The sequence below is a fragment of the Poecilia mexicana genome, unplaced genomic scaffold (genome assembly GCF_051168715.1).
Source record: "Poecilia mexicana isolate PSO_F unplaced genomic scaffold, ASM5116871v1 scaffold_14, whole genome shotgun sequence".
NCBI lineage: Eukaryota > Metazoa > Chordata > Actinopteri > Cyprinodontiformes > Poeciliidae > Poecilia > Poecilia mexicana.
The window spans coordinates 13278206-13297248 of record NW_028263383.1 but is presented as its reverse complement, the minus strand read 5'-3'; the positions used below and the strand labels follow the sequence as shown (position 1 = coordinate 13297248).

At 46.2% G+C, this 19043-nt stretch overlaps 1 protein-coding gene across 6 annotated transcripts in view; it reads right to left on the bottom strand.

Moving 5' to 3' along the window:
* ttc3 (tetratricopeptide repeat domain 3) overlaps nucleotides 1-19043 on the bottom strand; it is a 38153-nt gene that overhangs the window by 5827 nt on the left and 13283 nt on the right. For all 6 annotated transcript variants that reach the window (XM_088012227.1, XM_088012229.1, XM_088012226.1 and 3 more), the window contains exons 19-39: nucleotides 16967-17047; nucleotides 15715-15824; nucleotides 15173-15299; nucleotides 14978-15100; nucleotides 14805-14906; nucleotides 14640-14732; nucleotides 14503-14567; nucleotides 12268-12404; nucleotides 10220-10540; nucleotides 8635-8910; nucleotides 8500-8540; nucleotides 8096-8143; nucleotides 7942-8021; nucleotides 7716-7856; nucleotides 6267-6816; nucleotides 6121-6189; nucleotides 3867-4013; nucleotides 3652-3791; nucleotides 1363-1431; nucleotides 1196-1292; nucleotides 1019-1122 (exon numbers count right to left, since the gene is read on the bottom strand). In XM_088012227.1, the coding sequence (XP_087868353.1) occupies nucleotides 1019-1122; nucleotides 1196-1292; nucleotides 1363-1431; nucleotides 3652-3791; nucleotides 3867-4013; nucleotides 6121-6189; nucleotides 6267-6816; nucleotides 7716-7856; nucleotides 7942-8021; nucleotides 8096-8143; nucleotides 8500-8540; nucleotides 8635-8910; nucleotides 10220-10540; nucleotides 12268-12404; nucleotides 14503-14567; nucleotides 14640-14732; nucleotides 14805-14906; nucleotides 14978-15100; nucleotides 15173-15299; nucleotides 15715-15824; nucleotides 16967-17047 (2921 nt within the window). The remainder of the gene's footprint in view (nucleotides 1-1018; nucleotides 1123-1195; nucleotides 1293-1362; nucleotides 1432-3651; nucleotides 3792-3866; nucleotides 4014-6120; nucleotides 6190-6266; nucleotides 6817-7715; nucleotides 7857-7941; nucleotides 8022-8095; nucleotides 8144-8499; nucleotides 8541-8634; nucleotides 8911-10219; nucleotides 10541-12267; nucleotides 12405-14502; nucleotides 14568-14639; nucleotides 14733-14804; nucleotides 14907-14977; nucleotides 15101-15172; nucleotides 15300-15714; nucleotides 15825-16966; nucleotides 17048-19043) is intronic.

Here is a 19043-nt window from a genome sequence, read left to right as displayed (position 1 = left end):
AAACATAAATCATTCTGGTGATTCAACTAAAATCTAATAAGAAAAGTTTTTTCCGATTTAATTTCAAACAAGGAGAAAATAAACTGTAAATAAAGGTTTCCAAATTTAGACTTTCAAACATTAAATTTTATTACAAAACTGTTCATTTAAATATCAAGAACTTTCAAGGACTTTCCAAACCTGGAAAATAAGAATTTTCAAGAATTCAATGATTTCAAGCACCTGAAATAAGGAAGACTTCTAAAGGGGTCACACCAAGTTTTACTTCAAATTCAATAATAAAAATAAATAAATAAGCTAATAACTAAATACACTCAGAATGTGCTACAGATTTCAACCTGCTGCTAGCGGCTCCTGCTAGTTCATTTTGAAAAATATTAACGTCACAAAAGCTGTCTCCATCTCTAGCCTGATTAGCTTTAGCCCCACCTGTCTGTAGCCTGATTAGCTTTAGCCCCACCTGTCTGTAGCCTGACTAGCTTTAGCTCCACCTGTCTGTAGCCTGATTAGCTTTAGCCCCACCTGTCTGTAGCCTGACTAGCTTTAGCTCCACCTGTCTGTAGCCTGACTAGCTTTAGCCCCACCTGTCTGTAGCCTGATTAGCTTTAGCCCCACCTGTCTGTAGCCTGACTAGCTTTAGCCCCACCTGTCTGTAGCCTGACTAGCTTTAGCCCCACCTGTCTGTAGCCTGATTAGCTTTAGCCCCACCTGTCTGTAGCCTGACTAGCTTTAGCCCCACCTGTCTGTAGCCTGACTAGCTTTAGCCCCACCTGTCTGTAGCCTGACTAGCTTTAGCCCCACCTGTCTGTAGCCTGACTAGCTTTAGCCCCACCTGTCTGTAGCCTGACTAGCTTTAGCCCCACCTGTCTGTAGCCTGATTAGCTTTAGCCCCACCTGTCTGTAGCCTGATTAGCTTTAGCCCCACCTGTCTGTAGCCTGACTAGCTTTAGCTCCACCTGTCTGTAGCCTGATTAGCGCTAGCTCCACCTGTCTGTAGCCTGGCTAGCGTTAGCCTCACCTGTGCGCCGCCTCGTCCAGCTTGCTGAGCAGCGTCTTGGCATCGGCTAGCTCTCTGTGCAGGACGTTCAGACTCTGATCCCTGCTGCTTTCAGCCGCTGACAGCTGCAGCAAATGGGCAGATAAACGTCACCGTGGATCTACCGTTTTGTGTCCTTTCCTTTGTTTCCATGGTTACCTGAGCTGTGTAGGACCTCCTGCCAGCAGAGGTCAGCAGAGCCTGGTGGCGCCTGATCTCATCCTCCAAACTCATCTTCTCAGCCGCCGACTGGTTGCTACAGAAAGAGACACCGCGTGAGCAATCGGTGGGATTTTAATAAATCCTGGTTTCCTGCTGCTGCTCACCTGAGCTCCAGGAAGTCGTTGAGTTTGGCCTCATAGCTGCTCTTCTTCTCTCTGATGCTCCTGGAAAAGCTGCAAGGAGAAAAACGTCAGGAAGGGTCTGGCTCAAACGCTTGGTGAAATCTTCAGCTACGGTTTGAGATGAAAGATCTGATCGTCAACTGACATCGATCTATGATTAGCAAATAGACCAACGACTACATAAATTCTTTGAAAAGCATCAGTGGAGCCTCCTGTATAACCAGCCAGAATGCAGTAAGTCAACAACAAAAACTCTTGTATTTTCCAGCAGCCATTGTACAGCGCATACAGCAGAAAAACCAGCTGACTAAATGCCTGAGATCAGCTGTGGTCGCTAGGTAAAGACGCAGTGTCATTCAACAATCAGGTTTTCCAAACGGCTTGTTTTCCAGACGCCAAAAACATGAATTTATTGCCAAAAAACTGGATGTTTTTTAAGTGTTTGTTTTTAGAAGAAGGAAAATCTAAAATTGAGGGATAAAAATTAGCAAAATGTGAAATTTTCACAATACGTCTCCATTAAAACAAGCTAGTTTATGCTGCTGAAACAGGGTTTATGAAGGGTTCCCAGAGTTGAATTTACTACCTTTACAATATTTTTACTACCAACACAAAATCAAGCAAATTTTGCGTTGATTTCCTCAATTTTGGGAGATCGGTCGATATTTAGGTGAAGCCGATCTCATCCTCTGGTCTTTTCTACTTCAGCAAAGGTCTAAAAATCAGCCCCTTTCCTCTCCTGCTCTGCAGCGACAGGTTTGACTGACAGACCGGCCACCAGGCCGATCTGAGAGAAAGCTGCAATCGGTTCACTGACCAGTAAAACTTTATCCCACTTACTGAAGGTCTAACTGTGACTTTATCTTGACCAAAACCTCACGTTAAAAACAGGAAGCAGTATTTTCAGGGCTTATCCTAAATCCATCAGACTCAGGATATCTGTTTTTTAAAGAATATCAGTAAAATCCAAAGACATTCCAGTTTCACAAGCCGCTGCTTTATTCTCAATAGAATATTAGTTTGCTACTAATTGTCAACACCAGGACAACTCGATAAGGTTCAAGGCATCATATTTCACAGGTCATTGAAAAGTTTAAATAAATAAACGTCCATGTGCAGCGAAATTCGGTGTTTCGGTACCAACACACCAACTCTGCCAGATCATCGATCAGAGCAGCACCGCTGTGTTCAGATCATGTTATAACCCAAATAAACATCAAGCCTGGAAACATGAAACCGTTAAGGACTGAATGTGTTTGTTGCTATGGCAACGAGTCTGTGCGTAGCTAGCTGACACGGAAAGTGGGGGGAGGAGGGTACGAGTGGTTTTGAGTTGTTCTTTGACGGTTTTTCTGAGTTATTTTCTGCTCTAAATGAAGAAGATTTCATTTAACGGAACCGTTCCACCGCAGCAGAGCGGCAAGGAAAAGAACCGACTTTTTGCCTTTGTGACATTTCCGGTTGTGAACAAGAACATGAAATGTGTCTACATGGCATCAGCTAATAATGAATGATAAACTTGTACGTAAAAGTTTTACCACTTTTTCTACAATTACAGTGGAATTGTCACTTTTGAGTGTGTTCACACTGCAGTCCGTTAGGCTGCAGCTGGTGTTATTTAGCCTACGTTAGCTGCTGCAGCATTCAGAGCAGCTCAGCTCTGAGCGCCGGCTCTAGTAAGGCCCACTGCCGGTCTGCAGCTCCCGACGCGTCGCTGGTAAAACTTCAGCTCGTAGCTGAGCTGGAGTTTGAAGTTGCATCGCTCCGTTTAGCACCAAGACATGAAACGGGGATCTGCTCCACGGTGGAGCCCCGACCCGCGCAGGAATCTGCTGCTGATGAATGGCGGCTGCTCCGGTCGGTGTGATTTGGTCACCATCACGTCGTTCCAGGTCAAATTTAGATTTTTTTGCCTTTCGGTCATTCCTAGTCTTTGAATCTCGGATCATTGAGCCAAAGTTGGGAAAACTTATATTTTCCCATGGCGAAGCGCAAAACGACTAGCTGGTCTCAACATGCTAGGCGGGTCCAACACTACGGATGTTGGATCCATCAGTCACAGCTCAGGTGCTGCCAGTACGTAGTTATAATTGTTTATACAGATTTTAGTAAAACGAACTTATCAGTAAGGGAGCATCAATGGAAAACTAAAAACATTTTGAAGGGCTGATGAAAAATTTACTACCTTTAGTTACTGGCCTTAATTTGAGCTCATTTAATTTTACTGTGTGGAAACCTGGTGAAAAGGTGTTTACAGTGCGGCCGGCTCACCTGGCCTGCTCCTCCACCAGGTGCTCCACCTCCGTCTTCAGCGCCTTCAGCTCCTCCTGGTTGGATTTCTTCTCCTTCTGGTCCTTCTTCACCTCCTCCTCCAGCTTCTGCTGGAACATCAGCAGCTCCTTATGGGTCACCTGCTCAGCAAAACATTTAAATATTAGAAACATTTAAACGTTCCTCCTGCGGGAGCTGCAGCTCCTCAGACTCACCTGGATATTGGTGGTGATTTCTTTCACCTCCTTCTCCATCAGCCGGACATCGTCATGCTCGCTCTGGTCGACTTTGTTGCCGTTTTGGGTTTTCAGTATTTGCTGCTCCAACTTCCTGTTGCTCCGCTCCTGCCTGATGATGTCACCCTGCAGACGGTCAGAAACCAGGAAGAAGACGCAAACAGATTCTGTAGAACGAAGAGCTGCAGAAAAACGCTGGAAGGAAAACTGGATGAAGTAACAAAGAGGCCGGCAGCCATATTTATTATCCTGAAAGTTCAGGAAGTGACGATGACTCCGATGTTTAGATGAAGATCTGACTAGGGGTGAAGTGATACAATAATCTCACAATATGATATACGATATTCTGATCACGATACGATATATATCACGAGATTTGGCAAACAATATGATTTTCTGAAAGAATTTTGAGGGACGGATGGATTTTGGTGACATTTTGTGTTGCATAGCTGAAAACTGATTAAAAGCACCAACTACACAATACCTGACTGATTGGACACAGACCTACAGCTGGACAAAATGAATCAAAGATACGGTGAGAAAATTAGTTTGTCATTTAATTCCTGTGGACATAAAACTCAAAGTTCCAGCAGTGATCCGGGAGCCGAGTGGGGAGATCATCAGCCTCTGTAGATTCTCAATATGCAAATTATTCCACTTATGTTTTTCTTTTCCACATCCTGTGGACCTCGGGTCACAGAAAAACAAAATCCGATTTGGAAAAATGTTGATTTTTTTCCACTGTGAAACTCAAACATTCATAACGAATGGTTTTTAAAATTTAGAATGATGATGTATGCCGTACATTTCTTAAACTGGTGTAAAAATATTGCAAGCAACACAACTTTATAACATTAGCATGAAAATGAAGCCAATTCCTCATTCGTCTGTATGCAATTTTTGACAAAACATCACAGGTCAAAACCCCAGAGTTAGCCGTGGCTGTAAGCCGTTTACTACTAGCTGCTGGCGGAGCGGCTCCGCCTCACCCCGTAGTGATCGACTCCTGGCAGCTGCAGCGCCGTCGTTCCCCTCTTGTATATCTGAGTATCTGCCTCTCATCGTTCTCTCAGTCTGTGATACTCTGTCAGTTACCAATAAGAATGATTGATCTGCCATCGTCGTCATGGTTTCCCCTCTCCGTCTTCCTGCTCCAAGCAGAGCGCCGCTGCTGCTGCGCGTTGATTCTTCAGGTTTCCTTTACATACAGACAGAAACCACTAGGCTAAAAACAAATCACCCAGCGGATGCCACCGATCGCTCCGGGATCCAAACTTTGCATTAATTTCATGAACTCACTGCTTTAGCTGCTGCTCCGATCCGCTTCTCTTTCACCGTAACTTGAGCAGCTTTACTTCGTTTCTTAGCAACAAAATACATCCCATAATTATTTGTTGAAGATTTGAGATTTCTAAAGACACAGGAATCTAATGTTAAGTTTTGTTTTTTACGTTTGCAAGCTCATTTCCTGTCACATAACCAGAAAAGCCGGTTTTTGACATTACGGTTTACTAATTTTAGCATAACTCCGGTTTTACTTGGCCTATTAACACAATTTAAAAACTGGTGTGTAGTTTATAATGTGCTCTTTAAGCACAAGTTGAAAGTGGGACTGAGGGAGGCGGAGTCTGGCTGCTACGCCGTCACAAACCAGACATGTAAAAAAGACGCCTATGGCTTGATGGATCGATACTCGCGGATGAAAAATCAATAAATATCGTAGAATCGATTGAACTATACATCTGAATGTGATAAATCTGTCATAACGATTCATCTCCAATTCTGGATCAATAATCCAGTTATTCTGAGTTTCTGAGGAAATTTCTGTTCCCAGAGGTCAGAGGTCAGCGTGACCTCTGACCCTGTAGCCAAAACAGACAGAAAGGATCATACTGCAACACGTTGCTAGGCAACCAGTTACTCAACACGTTGTTGCTAGGTAACCAGAGAGAGTGAGGTCGCTGATGCTAGCAGTTAGCTTAGCTCGCTGTGAGGTTGAGGGCTAAAGAGTTTCTGCCTACATCTCCCAGCATGCCGAGCGGTTCAGGGACTCTCTCCCATCAGACGGATTATCTATGGATATTGATCACGAGTTTCTGGCGTTAGACGTTATTGATAGATTGGACACCGACTGCAGAGTCGGAGGTCATCAGCCGACAGGAACAACACTAGCTCTGGGGGGGCTGCATAGAGCCACTGCTCAGGTGGGAGGATCATCATCATCATGACTCACCTGCTGCGCCTCCCAGCGTTCGTGCCGCTCTGTGTTCACCGCCACGCTGCTCACGGCGCCTGGACTAGTCTGCCAGAGCAAAACAAACATCATAAGGGAAACGCACGCTGCGATACGGCGGGACCGGCGGCGGTGGCGGCCTTCACCTGAACTGCTGCGTCGCTACGGCAACGACTCGTCTCCGAGGACAAAGCATTCCTGTGAGGAGCCGGATCACTTTCCAAATGCTCATAAATATTGTCCAGCGCGTCCAGATGCGGCTCGGCGTAACCGTTGGCAATGAAGCCGCAGTCGATGTTTGACCAGGCGGGCGCAGCGTCACTTCCTGTTGGGTAGAAGGAGTACGGGTTGGGCAGGACCGGCTGCGCTACGGCAGCGGGGAAGCAGAACCCAGACAGGTAGTCGGAGAAATCGCCCAGCATGTACGGGTCAGGCGACGCCGCGTCGTGCCGCGGGTCGCCGATGTCGTCCAGGTCGTCCAGGCTGGCGGCGTGCCGCGGGCCGACGGCGTGCCGCGTCAGGCCGATGCGCCGCCCGATCTTAATGAAGCGCAGCGACTCCAACAGGAAGCTCTCCAGGCCTCCCGTCTCCGCGATCTTCCTCCGGGCCTCAGCCGGAAAGTTGGCGAGTTCGCCCACCAGCAGGCGGTCCTCGTCCACCAGCGGGCCGTGCTCCTCCAGGATCTGGGCAAAATAGCTGCAGCAGGATGCAGCGCCGAGGCCAGGACGCCATGGGAAGAGTCAGAAACACAGCAGGAAGCCCAGTTACACCATGAAACCAGAAATTAAAGCCCAACAGGAAGTCACAATTGTGAGATATAATTATAACTAAATCTCATGATTTTATGACTTCCAGGTTTTTATTTTTTCCTTCCAAAAGGAACCAGAGTTGATCGATACGGATTAAAAACACATTTTCCAAAAGAGCATTCGGCGAGATGCATGACAGAATATGAGCGTCGGGCTATGAGAATTTCTTTGTGAGAATATATTAATATCAGCAGAAAAATTAGGAAATGTGTGAATTGGTAAGAACGTTTCGCCTCACCGCCGGTTTTACTGAAACGTTTCTCAGCCGGTTTGAAAAGTGGCTGATCAAGTTTTATTTTCTAGGAGTTGAGACGCTGCTCGTTGTCCGTTTGCTGACGATATGGAGAAAATATGCAATAATATTGGTATAATATTATAATCGTATAATATAAAAGAATATTAAAATGGACTAAAATCAAACTTTTGTCTTTTAGCTTTTGGACAGAAAATAATGGGTTCTCCAACTTTAACTAGACCAACAGCTTATTTTATGACATTTCTTTCTTGAATATCAAGATAACTGAAGCAGAAACTGATTCTGATGGAAACCCGATCCGAACCCAACACGTACCTTCCATGTTCATTTTACCATATTAATAAATAATCTTATTATGTGATTAATTCGACACATTCGGGAAGCTCAGAGGAAACTAATCCAAATGTTGGAACATTTTTATAAAATGTTTTCATTTGATCTGTCAAAGTATTTCTGTCGGCCTAATGCTGTGTGTGTGTGTGTGTGTGTGCGCGCGCACAAAGTGCTTTTAAGGTTTTCTAGTGACTTACTCATACAAACTTTCTTTGGTGGAGTCGGGATGGTTCCCTAAAAACTTTGTATGCTCCGTTCTGTATTGGTCCTCAAAATCAGCCACCTGCTCTCTAAGGTGGCTGGGAACGCTAAACGGGTCACCGGGGTGAAGGAACGATCTGTGGACAGGAAGTTCAGCGTCAGCGTCTCCATGGAAACGGTGAAACGACCAGCAGCTCGTTAAAAGCATGGAGCTGAACTCACAAAGAGTCTTCTTCAAAAAGGTCCTGGTCCCACTCGTCTCTGGGCGTTAGCGCTCGGGCCGGAGGCAAACCCAAAACACCCTGAGAGGAAACCAGCAGCAGGAGACGACTTAGACGACAACAACAACAACAAGAGACGTTTTCAGACCATCTACCTTTCGTTTCTTTTTCCGGCCTCGACTTTTAGTTCGAGTAGGAGAAATCTGGAACGAGACGGCGCTAAGTTAGCTTAGCTTACAGGAACCTGTCCACCTGACCAGGTGAGAGGTTTCAGCAGCCGTTACAATAAAAGGACCAACAGCTGAGAAAAGCAAGACTTGTGTTTTATGAATACCATAAATTATCCAATTTTTTTTTAAATACAAAAACTAACGACTTTATTTTCAGTTTTGCTTGAAAAACGAAACCATCTTAAAACGTCCCAAATTTATGGAAAAAGGTTTGCTAACTTTCTGCTCCTGATGAAATTTTTTTGTCTAATTTCAGGATGAAACCCCCGGGAACTAAATGAAACTCAGCTCAGGTTCAGGTGTATAAATCAGGTGTTAGAAAAACTTACATGATCATTTTCAGACTTTTTTAACACAGAACAATGAGCATCTGAAAAGCAAACAGAACATTTTAGAGCAAAGAGGAACGCTGGTGAATCCGGTGGGTGGGTTGCCAGGTTGGGCTGCCAGGTTGGCGTACGTACCCATCATATCAAAATATTCATCCAGTATACTGTGACAACAAACGTAGTCGTGTCTATGCTCCTCCAGAGTCCAGATAAAAAGCCGGACGTCGTGCGCCGAGGCCTGCTTTAGATACTCCGTCACCGTCAGGCCGAGGCGCCAAAACAAATCTGGTTTAGTGTCCAGTTTCTCTAAAATCATTTGCTTTAAGGGGTCAAAGTTCAGCAGCACCGCCAGGTCCAGCTGCTCCAGGCGCTCAGAGTGCCGCTCGATGAAGGACTGCGCCGCGGTCAGCCCTGCAACCAGACAGGCAACCAGAAACACGACAATTAGACAGAAAAAGCAACTCAAACATCCAGACATGAAGTAAAATCAGTTTCATCTGATGGCATTTCAGCCTCGAGGCGTTTAAACGATTTTCATCATGAAAACAGAAACATTGCAGTTTGACGCCATCATGAAGATCAATACACCCAGATTATTGATCAATGATCCAGTTATGAATCAATAGCAACTCCAACCAGGCTAAGGGTGGAGTAGAACTAGGTGGTGTAGAACCAGGTGGCGTAGAACTAGGTGGCGTAGAACCGGGTGGCGTAGAACCGGGTGGCGTAGAACCGGGTGACGTAGAACCGGGTGACGTAGAACCGGGTGACGTAGAACCAGATGGTGTAGAACCAGGTGGCGTAGAACTAGGTGGCGTAGAACCAGGTGGCGTAGAACCGGGTGACGTAGAACCAGATGGTGTAGAACCAGGTGGCGTAGAACCAGGTGGCGTAGAACTAAGTGGCGTAGAACCGGGTGACGTAGAACCGGGTGACGTAGAACCGGGTGGTGTAGAACCGGGTGACGTAGAACCGGGTGACGTAGAACTAGGTGGTGTAGAACTAGGTGGCGTAGAACCGGGTGACGTAGAACTAGGTGGTGTAGAACTAGGTGGCGTAGAACCGGGTGACGTAGAACCAGGTGGCGTAGAACTAGGTGGCGTAGAACCAGGTGGCGTAGAACCGGGTGACGTAGAACCAGATGGTGTAGAACCAGGTGGCGTAGAACCAGGTGGCGTAGAACTAAGTGGCGTAGAACCGGGTGACGTAGAACCGGGTGACGTAGAACCGGGTGGTGTAGAACCGGGTGACGTAGAACCGGGTGACGTAGAACTAGGTGGTGTAGAACTAGGTGGCGTAGAACCGGGTGACGTAGAACTAGGTGGTGTAGAACTAGGTGACGTAGAACCGGGTGACGTAGAACCGGGTGACGTAGAACTAGATGGTGTAGAACCAGATGGTGTAGAACCAGGTGGCGTAGAACCGGATGGTGTAGAACCGGGTGACGTAGAACTAGGTGGTGTAGAACTAGGTGACGTAGAACTAGGTGACGTAGAACCGGGTGACGTAGAACTAGGTGGTGTAGAACCGGATGGTGTAGAACCGGATGGTGTAGAACCTGACTGTTCTGCAGCTGCTAGAAGGTCCACTGATTAACCGAAGGGTCAGGTCAGAGGTCAGAGGTCAGCCTGATGTCTGGTTTCCAGCTGGAACAACTGGACCTGGGCTCTAACTCTATAACTAATAACTGGATCTGGTTCTGACCCAGTCTGAGTCCTACCTGCGCCGTCCAGCTGACACGCCCACTTGCTCAGCTTGGCGTTTATTCCCACGCAGCCGCTGAGCTGCTGGATGAAGACCCGGGCCCAGACCCGGTTCTTGCGCTCCAGCAGCAGCTCCACGGCCTGGCCCAGCGTCTGCAGCCGCTCCTGCTGCCAGTTGAGCAGGCGGCCGGCCAGGCGGTTCCCCCGGGCCCAGTCCAGCTCCAGCCAGGGCCGCAGGCCGCTGGCCAGCGCCGACACCTGCAGGCCCTGCTCCTCCCGCAGCAGGTCCAGGTTCTGGTTGATCTGCAGCAGAACCCGGTCTCTGTACACCAACCAGGCTGCAGCAGAAACACGACAGGACAGATCACTGAAAAACGGGAAACCAGGACAAGTTCTTCTGGGTTTGGTTCTAGAGCAGGAGTGGGCAATCCTGGTCCTCGAGGGCCGGTGTCCTGCAACTCTTAGATGTCTCCCTGGTCCAACACACCTGGATCCAGTAGCTGAATCTCCTCCTCAGTGCAGTCAGGTTCTCCAGAGTCCTGCTAACGACCTCATTATTTGACTCAGGTGTGTTGAAGTAGAGATGCACCTAAAAGTTGCAGGAGACCCTCCAGGCCTGGAGTTGCCCACCTCTGTTCTAGAGCAAATACTGAAACACAAACTAGAAACGAAGCTGCGCTTTAGCAGAAGTAAGAGCCTGTATAAATGTTTAATGCTGGTTTCAGGGCAGCGCCGGTTCCACTGGACCATCATTTCCGATATCTGAGGTTCACTGTTGGCCGATTCCGGTCCGATACAGAAAGACAGCTGGTTGATTTAAAACATTCAAGTTTAAACATCATCTTATTCCTCTGCACCAGTTCATTTAAATTCACCAACAGCGCCACCAGCTGGTCAAACATGGGAAATCAGCTTTAATTAGTTCATTTGGTGCCGCTGGGAGAAAAACAGTCAACAGAAAATAAATTAAACTGAAACTGGTTGATTATTTTGGTCAAACGTTATGAATAAATATAATGTAAAATAATAAAGCTCGATCTCGCTCAGAACTGAAAGCGTAGAATTAGACTGAATAGATCAGACATGTCTGATATTAAATCTATAATTTTTTCCAATATCTTTTTTATTGATCTGATATCAACATCGGTATCAGTCCAATTTCCATTTTGCTATTGGAAGCTGAACTTTTCATCAATATTAAGATTTAATGCATACAAACTGAGGATGCCATCTCCACTGCTCTTCATCTGAGCCTGGCTCACCTGGAGAGCAGAAACACCTGCGTACGGATGATGTTTTTGGATTTAGCTCAGCGTTCAATACGATCATCCCCCAGGATTTGGTATGCAAACTGACACCCTGGGCTTCAATACTCCACTGTGCAACTGGCTGCTGGACTTCCTCACTGACAGAACTCTGTCTGTCTGATAATAACACCTGCAATGTCACTTCTTTAAACCCTGGCTCCCCCCAGGGCTGTGACCTGAGCCCCCTGCTCTTTACCCTGATGACCCACGACTGTCGTCCCAGGTTTAACACCAACAGACGACAACAACTATGGGACTCATTCAGCACAACAATGAAGTGAAGTACAGAAAAAAGGTACAACATCTTGAATAAACAACCTGCTCCTGAAGGTCGACAAGACAAAAGAGATCATTGTCGACTTCAGCAGGTCTCGACCCAACCACACCTGTCCTCACTAACGACAGAGCAGTGGAGTGGCGGTTCTGCAGCACCCGCTGCAGAACCGCCAGACTCAGAAATAGCCGTCTCCTACTGGCCATCAGATTGCTCAACAATCCCATCATGAAGACTGTCTGAACTGTCTGAAAGTAGCAATTATTATATTATTTAATTATAGGCAGAGCTGTGTTTCTGTGTGTGCTCCGGTGGCCAAGCGATGACATTTCATTGCCAATTTTACTTATGTTTCTTTGTGCAATGACAATAAAATAAGTATAATATTTCTGATCTGATGTCTATTCTGTTTTATTTGTTCTGAGGCCAAACGTTCTTTGCATTGGAAAGTCCTGTGGAAGGAAAAGTTCAGAGTAAAGCGGACCTTTCTGCTGACTCGGCGATCCCGAGTCGTCTTTCTTCTGCAGGATTTCGTGGCTGATGGTTTGCTGATCCTTAAACGTCTGTTTGAACTGTTTCCTCTTCTGCTTCTGATCCTCTTTGGACTTTAACTTCTTCACACTGGCAACAAAAACCAGAAGAAAAACAGAGACTCGTTAGTTACCCTTTAACACAGCGCCAACACTGACTTTAACAATTGATTAATCAATTGATTGAATAAAAATGGACAAATTCTATAAATCTGTCATTTAACCAATGTTTCCTCTTTTATATAATATTAGAAATACTTTAAAATATGCAATTAAACTATTAAATTCCATTTTAATTAAACATTTTATTGGCTAAAAGGCAACATTGTTTGAGTCTGATGAGTTTTAACTAAAACATTTTCAGACCAAAGTGTCTAAAGTAGGGATGCATTGATCACCAATCATCGCCAATCACCAATCATCATACACTATTTCATGGAAATCAGCCGATTATGATCAGCGGCTAATCGATCACGAATAGTCTAAATATTTTTGTTTATCCTAAATCTAAATTTATGCATCATTTTTAAGTCTGTTTACTAGTTAACGATTAATCAATTGCTAAATTAGTTGATTATTTCAACTATCGATTAAGTCAGTGGTCCCCAAACTACGGCCCACGGGCCGAATCCGGCCCGCCTCCACATTTGGTCCGGCCACCAGAGAGCATTCAGATTTTTTTCATATACCGTATTTTCCGGACTAAAAGCCGCTTATATGTGAATTTTTGTTCAACCACCAGGGGGCTCTTTAGCAGGAAGTGAATCATTGGAAGTCAAAATTGGAAATAAAGACATTAAAACTGAATTAGGTTTTAGTAGGGAATTGAAATGTGAGAATGTTGCTGATCAGTTAAACAGCATTGAGGGGAAAAAGAAGATTTTTCGTTTTTTTTAAATACTGGGATCATTATGAGAATTTGAGGTATAGATATTAGGGTCCAGTAGATGGCAGTAGTGCAACAATAATGGATGCAAGCTGCTGTTGAAATCTGAAGAAGAAGAAGAAAGCGCCCATTTTCATTTAGCTCATGCTAGTAGCAACACGAAGGATCAGCACTTTGACTGTTACAGTTTCCGTTCAGAAACTACCGTAATCAGTTCAGTTAAATCTAAACTTGGCACCTTTTTCTTTTTCAACCGTAAGAAATGTGATATTCAGTTGACCTGTTGTGACTCAGATGTTGGCTGTCCGCCTCTCTGCTGCTGCATCGCTGTGGAAAACCTGGAGCGGCAGAGAAATCTGAGGCTTATATGTGTGTTTACTTTTTTTTTTTTTTTTACTTTGGGGTTGTGGCTTATAATCCGTTGCACCTTATATGTGCACTGAATTCCAAAATCTGTCCCTGACACAGAGAAGTAAAGTGTAAAGTTCGGACGGCAGCAGCGATAAACCAATCAGAGATTGTTGTCCGAGTTCTGCAGCATAGCCTCGGTAAAAACCAGATCGGTTTTTCCACGCATCGCCATCCCTGTTCATCTGCGACTCCATGCGCGCCCATCTCACTGCTACTGGGAAAAAGGAAGCGAAGCAAACTAATTCGGAGTTTGCTGTCATTCCGGGAGGATTAACAGAAGAACTCCAACTGCTGGACATCGGTGTAAACAGGCCGTTCAAACAGAAGTTGGGAGCGATGGACGACAGACTGAACACACGTTTACTGAGACGGGAGGCGGCGCCGGGCGAGTTACGCCTCCATGTGTGGATGGATGGTGGATGCCTGGCTAGTGCATCGGCCTTAACTGTCTGAGCTTCACTAAAGCCGCATCGCTGCTGAACAGCCACCTGGAAACGAGTCCGACTCCGACAATGATGAGAGGGAACCTGGCATGTTTGATGGCGAAACATGCTGTTCAATTCAGATAAGAAGAGGAGGACTTTGATGGATTTGTGGAAGAAGAATAAAAAATAACATGAGTATATTGTTACACAGTCGAATAAAGTTCAACTAACCTTACTGTTTTGTTTTCGTTACCTTTTTTTTTTTGACCGTAAGTTTTAGCATGCGCCTTACATTCCTTATGTATGGATTAAATACAGAAATGGACGCCGTAATTGAGAGTGTGCCTTATAATCCAGTGTGCCTTATGGTCCAGAAAATACGGTATCTTCTTTGAAGAAAGTATTAGAGCCATTTTATAATCACTTCTCTGGTTTTCTGAGAACTCGTTGGACTTCAGCTTCCTCACCTGGTGGCTTTCTGGTTAACTCGGGGTTTCTTCGGCAGCTCCGGTTTCGTGATCGTCGTTTCAAACTGAAAGCACAAAGCAAAGCGGTCAGCTCTGACCCGCCGTTCGCAGCGACGCTCCAGTGGTCGTTTTCTCACCTTACATTTCACCAAACCCGTGGGACCAAAGATTCGTATAGAGCAGATTTTACCCAGACAGTCGGGAGTCAAACACGCCTCATTCAGGACATCCTGCGACACAAATATGCATTTATCTCCATGTCGGGGAATCAAATCTGCAGGAAAGAGGAATGAAAAGCAAACCTTTTCATTCTTTTCACTGAATTTGGTCGACTTTAGGCTCTTCCAGCAGCTGATGTGAAATTCAACCTTGCAGCTCTGACAGCAGCATATCTGAATGTAGCCCTGAAATGATAAACTTCTCATTCAAACTCAGTGCGTTTCGCTCCCAACCACAGAAATGAGCTGCTGCTTACCTTAAAATCTGGGTCAGTGAAATAGATCTCAGCTTTTAGAGGGCAAAGACATTTTTCAAGACGACAGACGGCGTCAGGGGTGGGGGGAAATCTACACAACTCTATCGATTTCTCAAGCATCTCCTGGAACACAGACGGGATGATTCAGGACTGTCCTCACCGTTACACATTCCAGATCATTCAGGACGCACCAACCTTGAATCTGTCTGCTTGTGTTTCTTTAACAATCTCTTTGGTTAAAGGCCAGGTGAGTTTACCTGGCGTAATTTGATTCTTCACCATCTGCAGCGAATCTGAAAACTGCTGCATGGCAACTTTAAACCTGAAAAACAGGAGGAGACACAGCTGGAGAGCAAGAAACGAGGACACAGGAGACACTTCCTGGAACGGCCTAGACAAAACCTCATCACCACGTTTATTACACCAAATCATTCTCAGAAAATCGGATTTCAGTTAGTGGAGCTGCCTGCACAACCAGCCAGAAAGCAGCAAGTCAACAACTAAACTTTTGTCTTTTCCAGCAGCCATTGTACAGCAGGAAAACCAGCTGACCAAATGCTGGAGATCAGCTGGGTTGCTAGGCAACAGGGTTGTGCCGGTCAAATGCAATTTATCAGAACAAGTTTTCCAAGCACCAAAAATAGCAACTTATTGCCAGAAATCAGCTGGGTGTCTTTTTTTGAAACTAAAATTTAGGAACAAAACTGCAAAAGGTAAATTTTGTACAACAAACGTACCGGTTTTCTCGTAGAAACACTCTGCCAATGGCGTAATAAACCAGACACTGGAACGTTCGCTCTTCAAACGATTTCATCCTCTCCAGGAGTTTCTCTGCTTCTGCCAGTTCCTGCAGCAACAATCATCAAGAAAACGGTTTATAAGCACACAACAGAACAGAAACGACAAAGTAGGAGCTGAGAAACCAACTAATCTGGGATTGAGAGAAAACATTTCCTCAGGCGTTTAAATTTTAAGGGCTACATTGTTGCACAGCTGCGGCACTCAGAGGGCAAAGACATGCCCTCTGAGGCTGCCGTCGCTCTGATCGGATTTTATTCCCTCTGGTTCTCGATGCTGCGAAGTCGGAGAACCTAGAGGTGTGGCGATCGATCGGCCGCCGATCATAATTGGCCGATTTCTGTGAAAAAGCGTATGATCGGTGATCGATTGCTGTCTCTTGTTGCCGATCACAAACGATCACCTGTATCTCCTGATTCCTTCTCACTGCACAGCAACAAATCCTGTAGTGAGGAACTTTAACTCTAAGTGAATGGGACGTTTCCGAGTTTCAGCAGGAAACAACATGGCCGCCGCGTGGGAGAAGCACGACACAGTGCATCAACAGTGAACTCTTACAGCGAGCAGCTGCTTGGAGCTGCAGCAGGGAACTTAAAAAGACTTTAGATGTTTGTTAAAATGTCTTATGTCTAAATTAGGTCAATTTATTGCCAGATAATATAGTATCATTTATGCCTAAAGCAAAAAATTAACAGCCATTTCAGGTGATGGGCAGAGATCGGCCTCATGGATGATCGGTATCTTCAGTCAGAAGCCGCTTCAAATCCCCTGCACTGACTGCTACTGCAGCACGACTCTTTGGAGATGCTTGGATGATACGAGTTACGATGAAATTTAACATTTCTGAATTGAATGTTTCTGAAAAAAACAACTTGGGCATTTATGGTGACAAATTAGAGTTTAGAGTTATAATAATTAGAAATTCACTGTAAGCCTTTGCAGCCTGATGGACTTCAGTGATTTTGTTTCCAAGCTGTTCTGTAGATGTGTGGTTTTTGTCTACTTCGAGTTGCCAGACTGGTTCTAGTCAGGCATTAATGTCTGGCTGCTTAATTCAACACAAGCTGATCGTTTTCTGGACGGCTTCTTTCTCCCGTGTCCATTTCATCAGGTTGGCTGTTTTTAATTTATGATGATTTAAAGACATCTTGATGAAATATGATCCAAATCGCATTTCTGTGGGCAACTCACCTCCGGCTGTCCGATTTCTATCAAGGCCGACGCTCGACCGAACAGCAGCAGCAGAACATCCAGGGAGGAAAGTCCCAGTTTCTGAGAAACAAGCAATCAGACGCATCAAGTAGGCACTGAAACAGATTAGTCGCAATTAATCAATAAATCAAATTAGGGCTGTTGTAAACAAATATTTTAGTAATCGAGTAATCTATCAATTATTCTTATGATTAATCGAGTCATTCTAAGGATGATTATTGGTCCCCGAAAAACGATGAAAACCCGGCATCATCATTGAGCAATAAAATCCTCCCAGACCGAACTTGAAAACTGGACGTTATGCTGCTAACACTTAGCTTTCGTCAACAACTCAGGCGGAAGTCAGAGCTCTGTGCAGCGCAAATAACGACCCGAACACGGCGCGCTAAATATTAAAACATCATTTAACGAAGCTTCCAGGCAGATAATTTTCCTCAAGGAATTTTAATAATCAAGGAACTCGAATCATTCGAGGAATCGTTTCATCCCTAATTCAAATAATCGTCAACTAATTAACGGGAGTGAACAGGTTAAAAAAACGTATCAGTCAAATTCTCCCACTGACCACAGTGGAACATCACCAACCAGACTAATCATGACCGGATCCCGTTTGGTTACAGCTGAACCCAGCGCCGCTTCCCGATGCTCCGCCGATCAGCAGCGGCTCTCTGACCCACATGCAGACGGCGGCAGAGATCGCCTCTATCAGACCCTCAGAGTGAAGCTTGGACTTTGTTTCCAGACGTTAGACGTATTTTAGAAGAGCGTAAAGCTGCCAGGTTGGAAGCTTCAACACGCAGAGCGACGCTGATCATCATGCCGCGTTGCCCCACATTACTCCGGTAGACTTTTAGTAAAATGTTTTTGGCACTAGTTGCCTTTATTTGACAGCAATCCGGCAGAGAGGCCTGGGCCCAGCAAACAGAGGACAGGAGTCGGACTCCAGATACCCGGTCTACTGTCTGTCTATGCGGGGCGCCACGCTAACCGCTGCGCAGCCATGCTAACCACAGCCATGCCAACCGCTGCGCCGCCATGCCAACCGCTGCGCAGCCATGCTAACCACAGCCATGCCAACCGCTGCGCCGCCATGCTAACCACAGCCATGCCAACCGCTGCGCCGCCATGCTAACCACAGCCATGCCAACCGCTGCGCCGCCATGCTAACCACAGCCATGCCAACCGCTGCGCCGCCATGCTAACCACAGCCATGCCAACCGCTGCGCAGCCATGCTAACCACAGCCATGCCAACCGCTGCGCCGCCATGCCAACCGCTGCGCAGCCATGCTAACCACAGCCATGCCAACCGCTGCGCAGCCATGCTAACCACAGCCATGCCAACCGCTGCGCCGCCATGCTAACCGCTGCGCCGCCATGCCAACCGCTGCGCAGCCATGCTAACCACAGCCATGCCAACCGCTGCGCCGCCATGCCAACCGCTGCGCAGCCATGCTAACCACAGCCATGCCAACCGCTGCGCCGCCATGCTAACCACAGCCATGCCAACCGCTGCGCCGCCATGCTAACCACAGCCATGCCAACCGCTGCGCCGCCATGCCAACCGCTGCGCAGCCATGCTAACCACAGCCATGCTAACCGCTGCGCCGTCATGCTAACCGCTGCGCCGCCATGCTAACCGCTGCGCCGCCATGCTAACCACAGCCATGCTAACCGCTGCGCCGCCATGCTAACCACAGCCATGCTAACCGCTGTGCAGCCATGCTAACCACAGCCATGCTAACCGCTGCACTAAGAAACGCTATTCAACCCTATTCCGGTAGCCTTTGCTGGAATTTTCAGTTTCTCTGTGGTAAATTATTTACATTTTTATACAACTTGAGCTGTCTGAGGAACTCCCCTAGCTCACTTTCATTTTCTTGGAAAAATCAGTTTTGTCACGTGAATGCGACTAGTGGACTGGCCCCAAAAAAGTCATTGCAGAAAAAAGAATCAACTAGTTCAGGGGTGGGCAGCTCCAGGCCTGGAGGGTCTCCTGCAACTTTTAGATGCATCTCTACTTCAACACACCTGAGACAAATAATGAGGTCGTTAGCA